The sequence below is a fragment of the Pagrus pagrus genome, assembly GCF_965226575.1.
Source record: "Pagrus pagrus genome assembly, chromosome: 22".
Lineage (NCBI taxonomy): Eukaryota > Metazoa > Chordata > Actinopteri > Spariformes > Sparidae > Pagrus > Pagrus pagrus.
The window spans coordinates 19,101,738-19,120,116 of NC_140204.1; the positions used below are offsets into that span (position 1 = coordinate 19,101,738).

The 18,379-nt window shown below is 39.6% G+C and overlaps 4 protein-coding genes across 4 annotated transcripts; 2 read left to right on the plus strand and 2 right to left on the minus strand.

Annotated features, from left to right (window-relative positions):
- The first annotated feature begins 647 nt into the window (after window positions 1–647).
- On the plus strand, window positions 648–8,037 carry LOC311251913 (ubiquitin thioesterase OTUB1-like). The gene is made up of 7 exons (XM_084344583.1): window positions 648–752; window positions 2,185–2,246; window positions 2,842–2,940; window positions 3,125–3,243; window positions 4,422–4,506; window positions 4,923–5,117; window positions 7,464–8,037. The coding sequence occupies exons 1-7, from the start codon at window positions 710–712 to the stop codon at window positions 7,659–7,661; spliced, it is 801 nt and encodes a 266-aa protein (XP_084200709.1). The 5' UTR covers window positions 648–709; the 3' UTR covers window positions 7,662–8,037.
- A 735-nt stretch (window positions 8,038–8,772) lies between these two features.
- On the plus strand, window positions 8,773–11,327 carry cskmt (citrate synthase lysine methyltransferase). The gene is made up of 2 exons (XM_084343964.1): window positions 8,773–8,927; window positions 9,745–11,327. The coding sequence occupies exons 1-2, from the start codon at window positions 8,858–8,860 to the stop codon at window positions 10,419–10,421; spliced, it is 747 nt and encodes a 248-aa protein (XP_084200090.1). The 5' UTR covers window positions 8,773–8,857; the 3' UTR covers window positions 10,422–11,327.
- A 553-nt stretch (window positions 11,328–11,880) lies between these two features.
- On the minus strand, window positions 11,881–14,274 carry LOC311251584 (ependymin-like). The gene is made up of 6 exons (XM_084344073.1): window positions 14,147–14,274; window positions 13,900–13,934; window positions 13,625–13,759; window positions 13,349–13,541; window positions 13,089–13,176; window positions 11,881–12,345 (listed from the first exon to the last, which is right to left on the minus strand). Exons 1-6 carry the CDS (start codon window positions 14,211–14,213, stop codon window positions 12,222–12,224), a joined length of 642 nt encoding a protein of 213 aa, XP_084200199.1. The 5' UTR covers window positions 14,214–14,274; the 3' UTR covers window positions 11,881–12,221.
- A 743-nt stretch (window positions 14,275–15,017) lies between these two features.
- LOC311251437 (ependymin-2-like) lies at window positions 15,018–17,152 on the minus strand. Its single transcript, XM_084343842.1, has 6 exons — window positions 17,032–17,152; window positions 16,845–16,879; window positions 16,596–16,730; window positions 15,646–15,832; window positions 15,477–15,564; window positions 15,018–15,334 (listed from the first exon to the last, which is right to left on the minus strand). Exons 1-6 carry the CDS (start codon window positions 17,096–17,098, stop codon window positions 15,205–15,207), a joined length of 642 nt encoding a protein of 213 aa, XP_084199968.1. The 5' UTR covers window positions 17,099–17,152; the 3' UTR covers window positions 15,018–15,204.
- Between the last annotated feature and the right edge of the window lie 1,227 nt (window positions 17,153–18,379).

The following is an 18,379-nucleotide window of genomic DNA, read 5'->3' on the forward strand; positions in this document are numbered from 1 at the left end:
TAATTATGGATGTTCAGTTTATGGATTAGCAGCTGCGAAAGTGATTAAAACTGGATAAAGTGAGAGCTAAAGCCCTGAGAATGAGTAATGGGGCTTTTCACATTATTCCAATAGACTACTTGTCCTGTTGATAGAAAACGGAGAGACTCCCTTGGAAATTAGACCATATGAACTTGAAGTGGCATACCTAAAGGTATCATGTGTAACAAGTCTCGTTTGAAACATTAGGCTATTTCAAAGATGTCTATGTAGGCGTATTATATTGCAGGGACATTTACTGGAGTTAGCATGCCCCTCCACTGTTTTGGATTTAATAATACCTTTGAAAGGTGGCCAATTCTCACATGTCGCACCTTTAATGAAAATAAAAGGGCATGGTGAAACTTCACAGATGGCCTGACTTGATCAACATTGGGAATTCCAGGGAAGAGCGAGAAAGGCCAAGAGCAGCTGGAAAGGCTGTTTTATTTATTTATTTATTTATTTATTTATGTATGTATGTATTAACTGTGCTCTGTACTCAACCTGGACAACTGGACTAAAATGCAGTAGCTAATTGAACATCTGTACAGTATTTGACTTTATAAAAATGTAAATAACTGACAAAAGGAAGATTGATAACAACCAGTAGAGGGCAGCAATACGCCGTTGTAGCCTGTTGTCTGCCTAATCCAAAGAAGAAGAAGAAGAACAGATCTCGATAGCTAAGATGGCGGAGGAGCAGCAGGAATCATCACAGGGAGAGATGGAGGGTGAGAGAAACAGTTACACCGCTAAATATCCAACAAACAACACGGTCATTTATCTTACAAGCGAAGCCCGCATCCATACGAGTGTCCGCTCGCCGTTTCGGTCGTTGCCCCCTCCGTGATAAACGTGGTTGACATGCAGCGATGAGGGGGAGACAGAGGCCACAGCTTGTTGGCTAACGTTAGCTAGCTACCATTGCTACACAAAGAAAAAAACGCTTGTTTAGTTACTGACAGGGCAGCAGGAATTAAGTGACAGTCCCAGACCTTTCCACTTAAGTGAACATTGAGTGTATGTGCTTAATATGAAAGACAGGACAGCCTATTTTTGTTGCCAAAACGGTGTTATTCGTCGTGACTAGAATTTGTTTTGTTTTCGCACAGGTCGGGCTAGCCAAGACTGACGTTAGCTGGTGTTGTGGATTAACTTGTGTTCATTTTAACGGCTGACATTGGGCTGAAGTGACGTGAAGTGAAAATGTGGCTGTGTTTTTGAATGCTTCACTCTTGTTTTCATTTAGTTAGATGTTTAATACATTTAGCTCTTATTTTTATTTTTATTTATTACGTGGGTGCGTCGGTTATACCAACCTGAACAACTCATCTGTAGCGTGTTAATGTGAAGAAGACAAATAAATAAATAAACAAACAGATCAATTTCTTCAGGATTCATCAGTGAATTATTTTCAATCTGTGTTAAATCTCCGCTTGTTTTGAACATTTGACAGTGTCGCAAAATAATCCAGCTGTCTTGTTTACATTGCAGGGGTGAATATAACACCTGCATACACACACACACACACACACACTGTGCAGTGTTTGTGTGCAGGTAGCTCCAGCAACAATTCCCTAGTAGCACAGCAGTTTGTGTATACACTGAAATCCCTAACTTAATTCTGCTCTCTTCTCTTTAACAATTGCAGAGGCTTTTCACACTGCACTTAGCCCATAGCTAAAGCATTTTGAGAAACTTCTTAGCCCAAGGCTAGAGCTTTTACACTAGCACTTTCCAAAGTGGACCAAATGAAACTTTAACTCAAAGCTTGCCAGCCTAAGTACACCCCTGGGCTGAGTTTATGCAGTGTGAAAAGTCTGTATATCTGCATTTTCTGTATTGTAAAACTGCACCTTTGACCTTCCAACATCCTAACAAGGCAACACTATAGCAATGTTTATATTTATTAGCTATATTGTCAAGTTGTAACTACATTTTTCCACAAAGGAATTTAAAATTTAACATGACAAATTTTCCAATCTGATATGCCTTATTATCACTTACTCTGTTCTAATACAGATCTCTGAATCCAGGCGCCACTTCATTAAAGGATTCGTATGGAGTCAGCATCCACTGCACTTCAACAGGCTCTGTCATCATGGTCTCCATTTGCAGTATTTATTCCTGAAGCCTAATTTATCTCTCTCCTTTGTCTTACAGGAGTGAACTGCCTCGCATATGATGAAGCTATAATTGCCCAACAGGACCGAATTCAGCAGGAGGTGAGAAATCCCTTTTATTGGGAATCAAGGGGAAATTACCAATTTTTTTCAATTAAAATAAATCACTAATGTGACTCGCCATTGTTCTGCCTCTGAGCAACAGGATCATCAGGTTCCTAGATTAGAGTAAATTTTTATTAATTTAAAGAAAACTTGATGTGGGGACACAGCTGAACCCTTCATATGCCGCTGTCAACCTCAGATGTGATGCCCCAATGATTTGCCTTTTTTTAGTTAACAATTAGTGTTTTAGTCATGACCTAGTGACTCTTTGTTTTCTAAAAAAGGAAAATAGAAATTTGAAGTACAGCCTTTTAAATCTTCCTAGGAATCAGCAGAAGTTACCTCGACCTGCTAAGATAACTCTGATGACTCATGTCTGCACAGCTTTTACCTAATAATGAAATGATCTTTTTTATGACACAAAGGTAACACCTCCAAAATTGCAGTGGAGGGAGTGTATAATAAAATATTAACTCCATAGCTAATTCGGTCAGTCAGAATCACAACCCTTGTCAAGACTACAAGCGCAGCCCACAGTTCAGTCCCTTGCCATGCATGTACTAATTTAAACTTTCTCTGTGTGGGTGTCTAGATAGCCAACAGTAACCCTTTAGTGTCGGACAGACAGGACCTGTCGGTGCTGCAGAGGGAGTACGCTGATGATGACACAGTTTATCAGCTCAAGATCAAGGTCAGTCAAACCACACCACCTACTCAGGTTACTGCACCCACATCGTGGTGCATTTCCTCCACAGTCCAGGGTATCATTTTATCCACAGCCACAAAAACTAAATTTTCTGTTGCTTACATACTAGAGAACAGTTTTTGCTTTTGAATTTACTGTTTGGTATAATTCTTTTTTTATTTTGTTGCAGGACCTATACAAAAAATACTCGTATATTCGTAAGACGCGACCAGATGGGAACTGTTTCTACAGAGCCTTCGGCTTCGCACATCTTGAGTCCCTGCTAGATGACAGCAAAGAGCTTCAGAAGTGAGTGATGTGTGATGTGGTGACTGTCTGTGCTCTAGTAGCTGTCCGTATCTAGACTCAGGTTCACACTTCTGTCATCTTGGACTGTTTTGCCCAGTTATGTCTTGTGGCTGTACTATAGGCCAATTTAATACATATTAGGGCCGGGACTCGATTAAAAAAAATAATCTAATTAATTAGAGGCTTTGTAATTAATTAATTGAAATTAATCGCATTTTTAATCGCATATAAATATTTGACCTGAGAACAGTGAGAAGCAATTTTTTTCATATGGGTTTTAGTATACCATTGAATAATGACTGAATACAGAAGCTTAAGCAACAAAACATTGTTTATTTTTTTTTCAAGGTGGTACTTAACCAAGACCAACAGACTAGGGATGCAAATTATCGATTCATTCATTAATCGTTAGTTGATGGACCTTATCGATCGATTAACGATTACCTGATAAGATGCAATTTTCCCGAGAACCTAAATTTAAGGGGAAAATTTAAGATGAACATTCCTTATACAGGACTCTACACTAGTTTGTTAGTTTATTTTTAGAGCACAGCACAATGAAAAATGTTTAAGTAACACGTTATTTGGTAAATGGTCTTTCCTGCCACTACACTATGATGATTACTGTATTTAACTACTTAAATCACAGTAGCATAAACTGATTTGTTGAACTCAGCCTGATGTAAGTAAGGGATAATGTAATGTAACTATACATTATCCCGCTTATTACACGGCCTTACGAGTGAAATAAATAATAAATAATCACCCACAATGATTCAGCAGCGACAAGGATTGCTCTGTAAAGTTTTAACTTTCACTTTCACTTTCAAGGCCGGCCTGAGAGAGGAGCTGGACAGCGGTGCTGTCTTGCTTATGTTGCTATTGCCAGGGTGCCAGTGTTGGCGGCTTTTTAACTTATTAAATAACGCGTTAAAGTCCCGGCCCTAATACATATATAAATGTTTTTCTAGTTGTATACTAATTTGACACTTGTAATAACAGTACCTAGCTAGACAATCATGCATGCAGTAACCTTGTGTGTGCACAGAGCCTCTTTGTCAGTCTGTCCTGTCTCTGCACTGTTTTTCATTATAGTTAAAGTGGCAGCTTTTATATTACATATGTTATTATTTTATATTTCTACAGAGTTATTGAATACATGTTTTTTGTGTCTTCAGGTTCAAAGCGGTTGCCTCAAAAAGTAAACTGGATCTGGTTAACGAGGGCTTCACCGAGTTTACCATTGAAGACTTTCATAATACTGTAAGTTTCCTGCACAAGAGAAACTTACATGGTTTATTGCTAACTGACAAACCTATAAGAGGACAAAATATTTTATTTTCTTATTGATGAGAACTGTATACATGAAAAGGTGTTTCCATTGCTGCTTTCATTGATGGCTTATTTTGATCTTTAATATAATTTGTAAAATTCCTTCAGTCTCACACAGTATATCTTGTATCCTGTTGGATTAAGTGTCTATTTGAATTATGTTATTAAAGTTGACTGTAATTTGCTCGTTGCCCTGCCAACTCTAAATGGTCATCTGCCAAAGCACATGATGTATTTGGTCAGCTGGAGCAGACAGACTCACTAGATTTGGCCAGTTGGATAGTAAGTTGGCAAGCAACACACAAACATATCAATCTAACAATGTCAATAACGTCTTTTTCTGCAAGTTCATGGACCTGATCGAACTCTGTGAGAAACAGCCGAGCCTGCAGGAGGTGCTGGGCTCCTTCAACGATCAGAACGTGTCCGACTATGTGGTCGTGTACCTGCGACTGCTCACCTCAGGCTACCTGCAGCGAGAGCACGGCTTCTTTCAGCACTTCATAGAGGGAGGACGCTCTGTCAAAGAGTTCTGTCAGCAGGTGATTTTTATTTATTTATTTATTTATTTTTTAATCACATTGATTAACATTTACCTGGGTCTCATAGCCACCTCCTGCTTAAGACAGTGGGTGGTAAAACATTTTTAGAGGGACAAAAATACATATTATTCCTCTTACCTTTAGTGCTGTTTATCCATCTAGATTGTTTTGGTGTGAGTTGCCAACTTTTGGAGATATTGGCCACCTTCTCTCAGATGTAATGGAACTATATTGTACTAGACATTATATTGTATCTTTCCAGTAATTATAACCTGTTGCTCAAGATAATCCTAGCACCTTGTTCAGAACAGTTTCATGTAGGATTTAGTCTCTGACTACTGAACTGCACCTTGCTGACTGTGGCTAAAGTTATATCTCAGCTGAGAAAGATGAACACAGGAGGATGTGTCATGGCCCCGAACAGACCCTATTAACTTTTAGTGTGGATAAAGGGATTGATCCAGGAATTTTGTTCTCACCTTCTTCATTTGAAGTCCCTAGGAAACTGATGTATTTGCTTCCATATATTTACGTGTTTCCAGTCAAAACAGTTAGGTAGGGAGGGACATGTGGAGAATATTGATTGGTGTTTATTGTAGCCAATAGCTTTAGTGCAGAAAGTGAGAGACACCCCCCTCAGTATGCAACTACATGTCAAAGTAGCCGACTCTGTCCGACCGGGTGACCAGGAGCTTCCAGAGAACACAGCTGATTTGGTGACGAGAGGGCTTTGTCAGCTAAATAGGGCTGCTAACATTAGCTTCATGACTAAATGAGCAAGTGGATATGTTAACTGTTTCACAGCAGCTTAACTTCCTCAGTACTGGTCTCTTTTTTTGTCAAACTGGCCACAGTTGGTCTCAGGGTTTTTAATTGGTCTCTGCTTTAACATAAGTCAAATTCCTTGTTTGTATACACATACTTGGCCAATAAAGCTGATTCTAATTCTGATACACTGGTGTGTTCACTTGGAGCCTGGTAGATTTAGCCACTGTTAGCGGTTATTTTAGCAGCATGTATAGCCAGTGTTTCACAGAGGGTTCAGGAAGAGCAGCCAGAGGACATTAGAGGGAAAACCAGAAAACATCTTCATGAAATCTGATCCAGTTTCACCCAAATCAGTGAACAAAGTTAAATGTGAGTTTTGAAGTAATCAGTGATTGAAGATCGGTGGTTGGATGGCATTATATAATTGGTTGGTTCAAGCATCTGGGCATGCTTCTGATGAGTCGGCTTATGGTGTCCTGGGGGATCTCCTCTCAGACCTGGATCAGGGCGTCAGTGAGTTCCTGGACAGACTGCACCGGTACATAACGTCCCAAAGGTGCTCAATTGGATTTAGGTCAGGGGAATGAGAAGGCCAGTCAATGGCATCACTGCCTTCATCATCGATGAATCCCTGTTCAGCTCTCCTTGTGTAATGGTTGGTCTCCTGGTATCTCCTCCATGCTGTTGAGACTGTGCTTGACACAGCAAGCCTTCTTGCGACTGCACGTATGGCTGTGCGATCCTGGAGGAGCTGGACTACCTGTGCAACCTGATTGGGCTGCAGGTATGGCCGCATGCTACCAGTGGTGACCAGGACACTAGCAGAACACGAAACTAGAGAAGAATCAGTCAGGAAGGATCAGGAGAGAGCAATTGTCTGTGGCCACCACATGCAAAACCATTTCCTTTTTGGGAGCTATCTTGCTTTTGCCTCTCCATTTTACCTGTTGTCACTTTTATTTGCACCAAAGCAGGTGAAATTGAGTCACAATCACTTGTGCTTCCCAAATGGACAGATTGATAACTGACTTGGTGTTGTACTCTGACGATTAAGTGTCTATGCGTGACTATGGATGTGATCTTAAATGATTAAAAAAAGAGGCATTTTCCATGTCAGCTTGACTTTAACATTGTTTCTCTTTTTATTAACCTATTATTTTTCCACAACACAATGGAGATTATGATTATGATCTGCATTGTTCTGTTGTCCCAGTGGTTTGCTGTTACAGATCTGGTGAGCTGAAATCATGGTTAAGCAGTTAAGGGCGGATTAAAATTTAGAGTGATACAGGGTTAGGGGCTTTGATATTGGATTAGGCTTGATTGAATTAAAGTGGCCTGTTGGGCCTTGGCGGAGGTATCCGCTCTACTGAGTGCCATTCTAGTTCCTTTTAAGTTGATGGCTACTTAGTACTTTAGTAGTTGCAGAGGACAAAAGAGAAGGTGCTTGTTTTTGAATGTATATGGAGCGTTTTGTTACCTATAAACAGTACACTGTCAGTCAGGTATGATAACAATGTAAATTCTACTTTGAAAACAAACCCACACTTAATGTGCTTGTTCTTTTTCTCTTTCAAGGAGGTAGAGCCCATGTCTAAAGAAAGTGACCACATTCACATCATCGCCTTAGCCCAGGCCCTAGACGTATCCATCCTGGTGGAGTACATGGATAGAGGAGAAGGAGGAACAGTCAATCACCACGTCTTTCCTGAAGGCGGAGACCCACGCATCTTCCTCCTCTATAGACCTGGCCATTACGACATCTTGTACAAATAACACTCCTGGCCACAGCCCACCTCATCCTCCTCCTGCTGTACGCTACAGCAGTGGGTAAAAAAAATAACTTCAGCAGCCACGTTAATGAAGCATACATCGGTGTATGAGATTACACTCATGTATTTGAAAAAAAATAAAAATAAGATAAAATCACATTACATGCCTCCCTTACCCCCCCTCCCCAAGTTTACCCTCAGTCATCACAAAATGGTTAATTAAAAAATCTTTGGAAGAATAGAAGTGACTCCAGGCATTTAGAGTTGTACAGGTTTTTTTTCTTTTGTGGTTGTAAATGTTATCTACTTGCTCTATGTTGGATTCTTTTCCTTTGTTACACTGCGTTTCATTGAGTTTTATTAAAGGGATTTACATCTTATTTCTTGTCATTTTTTCTTCAAAGAGGTTAAATTAACGTCCACTATCATTTACGTAATCACTTTCCTTTGATTCATCGAGAAAGAGTGGAAAATTGCAATTTCTGAGCCAAAGATGATGTTTTCAATTAGTTCATTTTATGCAACCAATAGTCCAAAACCCCAAAATACTAAATTTGAACTGCTGTAAGACAAATCAGACAATTTGAAACCAGTGACTGTTTAATCATGTTTAAATGACTCCAGCAATAATTAAGTTTCGAAATTCTGCCAGTGGATTAATCATTTTTCAGAACACTCCCAGCTATAAAACATATCGGTCTACAGTCAGCAACACAGTAGGATTACCATCACCATCCTAAATCATCTACAGTGTACCTGAGAGTTGAGAGCAAGGGTTGAAAGGATATGAAACCTATAAACATGGTTACACTTTAATGGTGATAAGTGTTGTAGCAGTCTGAGTGACACTACCGGGAACAGCATCCTCCTAAAAAGCTTTTTATATATATATATATATATATATATATATGTATATATGTATATATGTATATATATATATATATATATATATATATGTATAAGAGAACAGCTGTTTTTGTTTACGAACATAGTAATATGTGTGTGTACCGCAGTGTTTACACCTGCAGTCACACATGCGCAGTCGCGTCATCACTGCGTGATCAAAGATCGTAGTCTACAACAGCAGATGTTATCGTAACTGGACGCCTGTAGTCTCTTTTGGTACCACGAAAACTGGTCAGAGTGAGAGCTCGTCTTAGGCTGGACGTGAGTGAAGACGAGCGGAGCCGCAGAGGGAAAATGTCTCTGTTTTCAAAGTCAGGCAGGAGGGTAGTTGCAGCATGTGTGCGGCATAATTCCTCTCTTACAAGTACGTTTCAAACAAAACGTAGTATCTACTTTAAGCCATGTCAACTCAATGTTCCTATATGGATGGTACAAGTAACTGCTAGTGACACATGGCACTGTCAGTGTGTTAACTAACGCTAGCTTGCTAGCCAGCTACTTCGGGTTAGCTTTGTGACTAGTTGAGAAGACCTAGCGTAGCCTAGCTAAAAATAATAGAGTGTAATACAACAGCCCTGCCATAAACCACCCCCCTCGTGAAGGTTAAAGTGTTCAGTTAATGGAGGCTGTTACTCAACTGTATTTTAGAGGATGTAGTATGTGCGCAGGGAAGTGTGATTTAGCTTATCGTCATTGACATAAATGGGATTACAACACAATAATAGAAACGCTTGTCAGTGTAACGCAATACAATTAAACTGCAGACTATAGAGCTGAATCAACACAACTAAACCGGGTTCAGTGAATGGAGGATTTATTGCATTTGTTTGGATTATTTGGCAAAGTTGAAATCACATTTGTCAGCACGGTAGATTTTCTTCATGTGGAGTTTTTATAGTGGCTTCAAAGGAGAAGGTCTTAAATCATGTGTTGTGATATAGTTATGTAAGCTTACCATAAAGTCCCTCAGTGTACAGTATGACAGAACCATGAAGGCACTTAGTTTAGATGTATCTATGTTTCAGGGGTGTAAATATAGACACGCCAGGCAGTCCTGTTGCACTGGGGGCTGTAGAGAGAGCAGGCCCTTGCAAGAGATTCAAAATGTCAGTAGATTTACTGCTAATATTCACTTACTTATGACTCTTATTCTATCATCCCGTCTTTCTGTTTCTGCCTAGCTGAACTGATTGAAAACATGGATAAGAAAGCGACCTGGGACCGCTTCTACACCGAGACCACCGGCAGAACAACCACCTTTAAAAACTTTGAGTGGTTCTTCGGCTTCGATGCTGTCCGAGACTTCATTATGCCTTTTTTGCAAACCAAGTCCCACCCTGGTGCTCTGTTCCAGGTCCTGGATATGGGCTGTGGCACTTCTGCCTTAGGACCTGGTATTTACAGACACTCTCCTGTACCGGTCCAGGTCACTTGTGCTGACATTTCCCCCATAGCTGTGCGACTGATGCAGGAACATGTTCAAACTCAAGCCATTCAACCACACAATCTTTCCTCTAAGCTTCAGTTTGTCGAGCTTGACTGCACGCAGCTTCAGAAGCACTATTGTTCTAACAGTATAGACCTTATAGTTGACAAGGGCACCACAGACGCCTTGCTGAGGTCTAAGGAAGGGAAAATGAAGGCTGGTCAGGTGCTGAAGCAGTGTTTGAAGGTGTTGCGGAGCTCAGGATCTCTGCTCCAGTTCTCCGATGAGGACCCTGATGCCAGGCTGCTGTGGCTGGAGACTGAGGCACAGGAGCAGGGGGTGATGGCTGCAGATGTTGGGGTGCAGGAGGTTGGGGAGCTAAGGGGGGTGTGTTACTACTGCTACCAAGTGACTCCTCGCCCTGTTGTATAGCTTTAACTTTCTACTGGAGAGTCACAATATCAAATGAGTAAATTATTAAACATGATTGTAATAAAAAGTTTTTATTTTCCATTAATTGTTGTCATTATTTTTCTTTGATCTGTATACAGTGTGTAAAATGTATGATACATATGAGTCAGTTACATGTGTATAAGAGTCCCCTTCACAGGGAACACATATACAGACACACAGTTCAGATATGAGCTCTTCTCTCATTACTTGTAATCCACTGCCATCTAGTGGCCAGCACACTGTCTGACCCAGCGTGCCACACACTTTTTCTTTGTGAGGTAGTTCACTCCTATTCACTTGGATACGTTTTTCTCACTTTTGTATACACACAAAACTGAAACTACACACACAATTTTGAAAACTCAAAACCCAATTTGAACTCACTGGATGGACAAATGCGCATTGTATCCTACTCCGATAAAATGATTGTGTCAATGTCATATTTACATGATAAATTCACTGTTGTATTACTGTCCCTATTCTGGGACACAACAATCCTAAATGTTACAATAAAGAAGGTGAAACAATTTCTACACAGTCTTATAGATTTGAGTATATAACATGGCATGGCCTCAAATAGCCAAAACACATATAAAGTACACAGTATTTTCATGGTAGTGTTTTAAATATATCACATTTCAGTGTTTGAATCGATGCTCATATGACAGCTGTGTGTATTATTATTGTTGTGGTGGAAAGAATCAGTTTTGACGAGAGAAGATGGTTTAGACTGCAGCATTTTAATTTTGCAAGAGATTTTTGAAGTTTTGTGTTCGGAGTTTTGAGAAGTTGAGCTACAGTTTCAGTTACATGTTTAAACGATTGAGAAAAACTGTAATATAATATTTAATGTATAAACACTGATGACAGCACCAATTAAAACCACAGCAAGGTTCGATGTCTTTGTTATAGTGAGTGTCTGGGTGGGTTGGTTGGTTGATGGTTAACACATGTTGTAAAATCAACAAAATCATATCTGGCAGCTAACTGTAAACCAGAGGCGCAACCTTTTTTCCTTGGAGGTGGGCTCCTGCATGTCAGTAGACATGTCAGATTATGAAAAATAATTAATAATGAGGGATTCTACATACTGAAAGTGAATTTTACCTCACATAACCGCACAAAGGGCAGTTTATGTTATTTTGTAATAATTTCTTTCCCTCTAGAAACATCTGGCGACCCAAATCATACCATGTGGGTGGCCACCTTTGGCCCATGGGGCCCCACTTTGGGCTGCCCTGGCTTAGACTAACTGTCCTCTGTCTTATGAGTTTATCAAAACCCGAGTTCATACAGCAGATCATGCATTGTCATTGTCGGCATTTTAGAATGTTGTCATAAGTTCCACTGTGCCTCAGATCTGCTATTGCTGCAAACTCAATTAATCGTCAGAAGTATTCATTTGTGTTTTATATCTAAAAGAAAAAAGCCAGAAAGATCTCATCAACAGATTTTATTATTTGGCAAAAAAAAGTAGAAAAAAAAAATCAAAAACTGACATTTACATGTATTTTTCCTGATGTTAAGGCACTAGTGAAATTCTGTTCAGCTACATATAATTTCTCACTTCACCCAGCTTTGTATAAATGTATAAATGAGAATATTAACCCTCAACACATGTTTTCATTAAAATTGATTGACATTCATTTTACACAGACAGTTTGCTGACAAACGCTACCACAGCAGGACGGCCACTAAAAACAAAGTAACAAAATAGTGCAAAGAGTCGTATACAGTGGTCATCATCACAGTGCACTGAATTCCTGAACCTAGCTTGTTTTAAAACAAGCTGAAGAAGGTCACTGGATCCTCTCCATCCTCGACCTCCAGCTTGGCATCCTTACAGAAAGATGGAGGGATGAAGTGTTGAGGGTCCACTATTCCGATGACGTTGTTGAAGAAGCTGAAGGTGAAAAACAGAAAGCAAGCATTTCAGAAACCTTAGCTCAGTCCAGCAGACAACACTTCCTAAAACCGCAAATTGGTGTTTTAACAGCATTTTTTTCATACAAATCAAACAAATAAGTAGTTTTATTATGTATATATATTTTTTCATCAGCAATCAGATTAACAAACATGGACTCAGAAAACCAGAAAAACGCTGAATATCAGATCCAATAATGGGCCAGGCTGGTTAATGGTTAACCCATAGTGAATACATACATGTAAATATATATGTAACTTTCTTTTACTTGTACTTTTGATGCATTTCTTGCCAGGAAATTACTTTTGACACTAAATATCAGATACTTTAAGACTTTTAGGATCCTTTATATGGGTGACCTTTCCTTTGACCAAAGTAATATTTTATTTTAGTATGACTTTTGGGTACTAGTTTCACATTGGTTTGACAATAGCAGTTTCTCATAGCAAAATATTTTGACACTGCAGAACAGGATATACACAGATTTGACTAATAACTCTGATCATGGCTCTGTTGCATTAAGGCACACTACCAACACCTAAATGAAATGCTTCATCACCAATTTTGTTTTTGACAAGTAAAAATATCTTTGAGAAAGATCTATTGAGTTCTATCTTCATATCTATTTCACAAACAAGCTTCTTTAAAAGTCGCCCTCGATGAGTAACTCTTCCCAAAACTTCTCACTTCCCATTTGTGAGTTGTCATGTCCTTGCACTGACCTGGTCACCACCCATCCACTCTTGTCGGTATGAAACAGAGTGCTGACAGGAATGCATCCAAACTCAGTGACGGTGCTCATGTACTTTGCTACAGTGGATCACATGTTGAAGCAGCACAACCAGACAAACAGGTTTGTATGTAAAAAAACCAAAACAAAAGCAGCGATTAGGAGGAAGAATCACAGAAAGTCATGTGCTACATTCCACCACATGAATTTTTCTGTCCAATTTTTCTCTAATCTACTTTCATCTCACTGTACCTGTTCCCCTTTTCATCTGCACCTGTCCTGCCCAGGTGTTGACCAGAAGTCCCTGTCCTGGACCAGAGGAGCCTCCCAACACAACCTGCCCCAGCAGAGAAGCGTTCTGTGGGACCTCCAGCGGGTGGAACTCTGAACACAGTTGCTTCTTGCAGCATGTGCGGTTCCTGTAGTTAATCTTATACATGACACCCTGGAGGACAGGATGGTATTATAAAGTAATTTGTGTTTACATGACATCTCCTAATGTAGATATTATTGCTTTATTGTCATTACCATGTTGTAGAGCAGAAGGACATCAATGTGGAAGGTCTTATTGTTGAAGGATCCAACTTCTCTGAGGCGGATGCGCTTTCCCAGTGCATCATAGCTGTACTTGGCAAAGGCCATCAGCTTCTCATTTGCGGTGGACTTTGAAAAACAAAATAAAAATGTTCTTTTTTTCATTACTCTGAATTAGACTTACTTTAAATAACAGTAGGCTGAATAAAATCTCTTAATGTATTGTCAGAACATTTGATTTACACTTTAATGAAGAGATCCAAACTTACCACAGAAAAGCTTCCGGTCAGCAGTGCTGGGGATGCTGTTAGAATGAAATGAGTGTTTCTATTTGAAATTGTACATTTGTACATTTGTTAAGCTTGCAACATAACATTTCCTCATACGTTCTAAAGCAAAAACAGAACAGCACGATCGGTGTTTATACTGTAGAAGGTGAACTGCTGAGACCAGAGGGGTCAGTCCGCAGAAACATAAATATAGAAATGAACTCAGCATCTGAGCTGTTGTACTTACTGCATTGCTGTGGTTTCTGAGCCAGGCAGCCCACTGACAGGCACACAAACAGGACGAGGGCTCTCATGCTGTCTGACGGTAGATACACTTTCGTCTGCACAAAGATGCAAATATGCTGCCGCTTCAGAGTGCTCACTTCCTTATAAACAAGCTGGTGACGCTCCCATTCTGCATCCACTGCCAGGATTTCCTTGTGTTTTCTCTCTCAGATGTTTATATCATGTCATCTCCTGTTTCTCCCCCAGCTCTTGTTACTCTACTCTCTTAATCTTAACTATCTCTTAATCAATTTTCTACCAAGTTACTTTAAAGATGTGATAATAATCATTATCAGTCCCCTGAGACTTTATTGCTCATTAAATCACTCTTCATGTGAAAGGAGAGAGTTAAGGGCTGGCTTTGTTGCATGTTCTTGTAGTGCATAAAGGACAAAGAAGAGTTGGACACAACAGTTTTGTTTGTGGAGCTCTAGGAAATGATGCATGCAACAACTTTACACCGTTTCTTCTCCTTGCTCTTCGTTTGCATTCATTTACATGACCAGCGATGAACAGTATATCCATAAAATATGATGTTGCTCTTGCTGTCTTGCTTTTTTATCCAAGCTAACTGCTCCAAATTTATTTTTCACATTTATTTACTATTTTTTTTAAAACCTACTTTAACGTTTTCAATAAATTAATCTGAGTTTGTAAATGATATATTCATGTTGATTCGTTATTCTGTCGTCACCTGACACTTTGAAGGAGATCCCATTCAACTCTTAAATTCCTGTCATGCATCCCTTTAGCCCTCACAATACAAATTAATATTGTGAAGGTGTTTGCTGTTGTCATTATAAACACAAGACAAGGTGAAACGTGCATTTGTTTAGTATTCTTAGATTTTTATTGATAAAAATGACATGGTAACGGGTCATTTCATCCATAGAAAACAGAAGATGGGTGTATGTTTTTAATCTTTTGCCGATACAAAAACAGTCATAAGTGCAACTTTACATTTTGTCTGAGATGCACAGCCCAAGATGCCTGAAATTATGCATTAGCTAAAGGAGGCCCTCACTGTTTCTTATGGAACAAGCTGAAGAAGCTTGCTGGCTCCTCTTCACTGCCGGTCTCCACGCCCAGGCAAAAGTCTGGAGGGTTGAGCTGACCGGGGTCTGTGATCCCAACGACGTTGTTGAAGAAGCTGGTGAACAAAAATACAGTGACATAATGATTACTTTTCTGGATGCAAATATTTCTGATTTTCCAAACTCAGTCGCTATCAATCTTTCCTTTCTGCCCTTTGGAGTCTTTTTTTTACAGTTTTGATGTTAATGCTAACTCACCTTGACACCATCCAGCCGAACTGGTCAGTATGGTACACTGTGCTGACAGGAATGCATCCGAATTCAGTGACTGTGCTTACGAACTTCCCTGTAGGATCAGAAATGAAAATTAATGTGTTAATCACATGAGAAGGTTGAACAGAGTTCTAATCATTGCATGATCTCTGACCTGCTCCTTGTGGCAGATCTCCGATCCAAGTGTTGACCAGAAGTCCCTGTCCAGGTCCAGAGGAGCTGCCCAGAATAGCCTGGCCCATCAGAGATGCACTTTTGGGGATTTCCCAAGGCTGGAAGTCATCTTTCAGAGGACTTTTCTTGCATGAACGAGTTTTGGTGTCAATCTCATACATCGTAGCCTGATGGATGAAAGTTATGGAATGAGGAGGATCAGTTGCATATTTTCTCTGTAATGCCTGACTTATACACTTCTACATAATATAAAAATTGCTGTGTACAAAATAATTGCCAATTTAATCTATTCGAGTTGTCTTACAGTGGTGATGCACCTGCTGCTTTTGTCCACAGGGGCCGCCAGAATCAACAAAGAATTTAAGTACTTGTAGCTGCTTTAAATATTAAAATTATTGGGTTAAATCTGCCATGAAACATGACTCTTTAACATTCAGATCTGTACATTCATGTAACCACTTACACCTGGATTAATGTTATATATTTTGTGAACTGTAGACAGATAAATGCTGTGTTGTAAACAATGTCTCCCATTACGGATTATGGTTTTGATGATGTGATAATCAAAGTACCAGTCCTCATGTAAATTATTTGCAAGTTACAAATAAATTTAGAGACAAATATTAAAAAGTCTTCATCTCCTCAGCAATAAACAAGCAACGAGACTCGCTGCGCCTTTGCACAGGAACTTGACAAATGGTAGCTATCGTTATTGCTCCATTGTTTGTATGTGCTGTATTGCTTGTTTGTATTATTATAGAGCCCTTTTTTGTTGAGTGGGGACAATAAAAATCTCCAAATCAGAATTTGAATTAATGCTCCTCCGTTTTTGTTCAAATATTAGAAATTGAGTATAAACTTTGAGGATAATCAGGAATAACTGCGATCTAAAATGAATATGTGGGATGTTCATGTCATTGCTTTGGTCACCTCTCTGTAGAGCAGAAGAAAATCGACGGTGAATGTCTTGTTCTCGTAGTTGCCCATCTCGGTGAGTCGTACCCGCCTTCCGAATGCATCATACTCATATTTGGCGAAAGCCCACAGCTTCTCATTCTGTGTGGACTGGAGAAAGATGATTTGAGTCAGTTAACATCTCCCTCTTTCAGGTATTGTAATTGCATTTTGTCATTGTGCTCATATCACAGGTTCCAGGTAACACACACAGTAAATACTCACCACAGTGAGGGCCCCGCTCAGAAAAGGAGGAGTTCCTGCATTATGAAATGATCAAACTGTTATCATTCAACAAAACACTGACAAAACAACTACTCTCAAGCATAAATGAACCAAGAAAGAAGAATTGAGAGATCTATTCATACAACCACAATCAAAATCAGCTTTGTCTCTCTGTTATTTTACTTACTGCATGGGTGAGGTGCCTGAGCCAGGCAGCCTGCCAGAATGCAAGCTAATACCACTAAGACTTTCATGTTTTAGGCTTCCACGCTCCTCTTCTCAGGCAGCAACAAACACTCTGGTGCTCGAGAGGGGAGGCACTTCCTTATAAACACAGACCCTGACGCTCCGGGAGAAACTCCTGCCTCCAGGTTTTATCTTTAACCCCATCAATCACATGAAAGTCAAGAGCGAAAACCTTTTATTATCAGGCCCAGCATCAAGATAAAGGGCCATTAGAGGCAGTAACAGTGACACATCATGCCTGCTCTACTTTCTTTACAATGTTGGCTGGTTAATGTTTTTCTTGTACAGGAGATCATGTGCAACTGTTAAAGACTTCTAACTTTTCCAACCAAACAAAGAACATATAACCTAAATTACATGACACAGTGTAGTTAGTGAAATATGTTCAGAAAAATTCCCTTTTTTCATTTAGTGCAAGTTTTGGCTGTGAGGTCTGTGCACAGTCGGTCAGGGGTGAAGAATGTTGTTTGTGAACACATAAGGAGGTGGCGTATAAACCCAGAACTGGATTTCGGCTGACTGGAGAGGAGGTGTGCAACAGCTCCATGGATGAGGTCACTGTCATGTGAGGTGGAGGTGTGTATGCAGCAGTATCCAGGTTTGTTACGTCAGGCAGTAAAACACTACAGCAATATTAATCTGTCTTTTCTATTCTCGATGAACCATGCACCACTTTGATAGGTCTGATGATAAAAAGAACAGAACAAAACTTTGTTATCAAAATCTAATTGTGATATAATAAGACATTTTTGAATAAATGTTTGTCAATGGCAAACCCACTTACACATTAAAAGGTTAACTGACCCAAAGGTAAGCAACAGTCACCTGACTGACTGAGCTGTGGTTGGTTAACATTGTATCGTTCGACCTTCTATTCATAGATTTTACAGCATCTACTTTATTGCATTCGCTTCCACCAAATCCGTCACAACCGCATGATGTTTGAATAAAGGTGACGACAAGTTTGTCTTCATTTGCAAAACATTTTGAAAGTCACTTCTGTGCTGATGATGGAGATTTGTCATAAAAGATCAGCTTTATGCGTGACATTTAATTGTCACAGTGTCAGGTGATTCCTGCACTGACTGTCCAGTTAGACAGCAATCCAGCCACATAGTGAAGAGACAGTGAAAGATAACAATGTCTTTACTCCCAAGGCAAAACACAAGTATTGTATTTCTTTTATTGCACAGGCAAATAAAATTGAAATGATTTAATCAAACAAAGTTCATTTTTCAGGTCTTTGTAAATGACATTTATCATAAACACCTATAAGACTGGCTTATTAT

Bases quoted from the DNA above. Each gene is read 5' to 3' on its own strand.
- LOC311251584 (XM_084344073.1), bottom strand. From the start codon at position 14,213: ATGAGAGCCCTCGTCCTGTTTGTGTGCCTGTCAGTGGGCTGCCTGGCT. The intron at 13,177-13,348 runs GTACAGTGAGAT...GATCCACTGTAG, and splicing joins GCAGATGAAAAGGGGAACAG to CAAAGTACATGAGCACCGTC. The intron at 12,346-13,088 runs GTCAGTGCAAGG...TTTCACCTTCAG, and splicing joins AGTGGATGGGTGGTGACCAG to CTTCTTCAACAACGTCATCG.
- LOC311251437 (XM_084343842.1), bottom strand. From the start codon at position 17,098: ATGAAAGTCTTAGTGGTATTAGCTTGCATTCTGGCAGGCTGCCTGGCT. The intron at 15,565-15,645 runs GTCAGAGATCAT...CTGATCCTACAG, and splicing joins AGATCTGCCACAAGGAGCAG to GGAAGTTCGTAAGCACAGTC. The intron at 15,335-15,476 runs GTGAGTTAGCAT...TTTGTTCACCAG, and splicing joins TTCGGCTGGATGGTGTCAAG to CTTCTTCAACAACGTCGTTG.
- cskmt (XM_084343964.1), top strand. From the start codon at position 8,858: ATGTCTCTGTTTTCAAAGTCAGGCAGGAGGGTAGTTGCAGCATGTGTG. The intron at 8,928-9,744 runs GTACGTTTCAAA...GTTTCTGCCTAG, and splicing joins GCATAATTCCTCTCTTACAA to CTGAACTGATTGAAAACATG.
- LOC311251913 (XM_084344583.1), top strand. From the start codon at position 710: ATGGCGGAGGAGCAGCAGGAATCATCACAGGGAGAGATGGAGG. The intron at 753-2,184 runs GTGAGAGAAACA...TTTGTCTTACAG, and splicing joins ATCACAGGGAGAGATGGAGG to GAGTGAACTGCCTCGCATAT. The intron at 5,118-7,463 runs GTGATTTTTATT...TTCTCTTTCAAG, and splicing joins TCAAAGAGTTCTGTCAGCAG to GAGGTAGAGCCCATGTCTAA.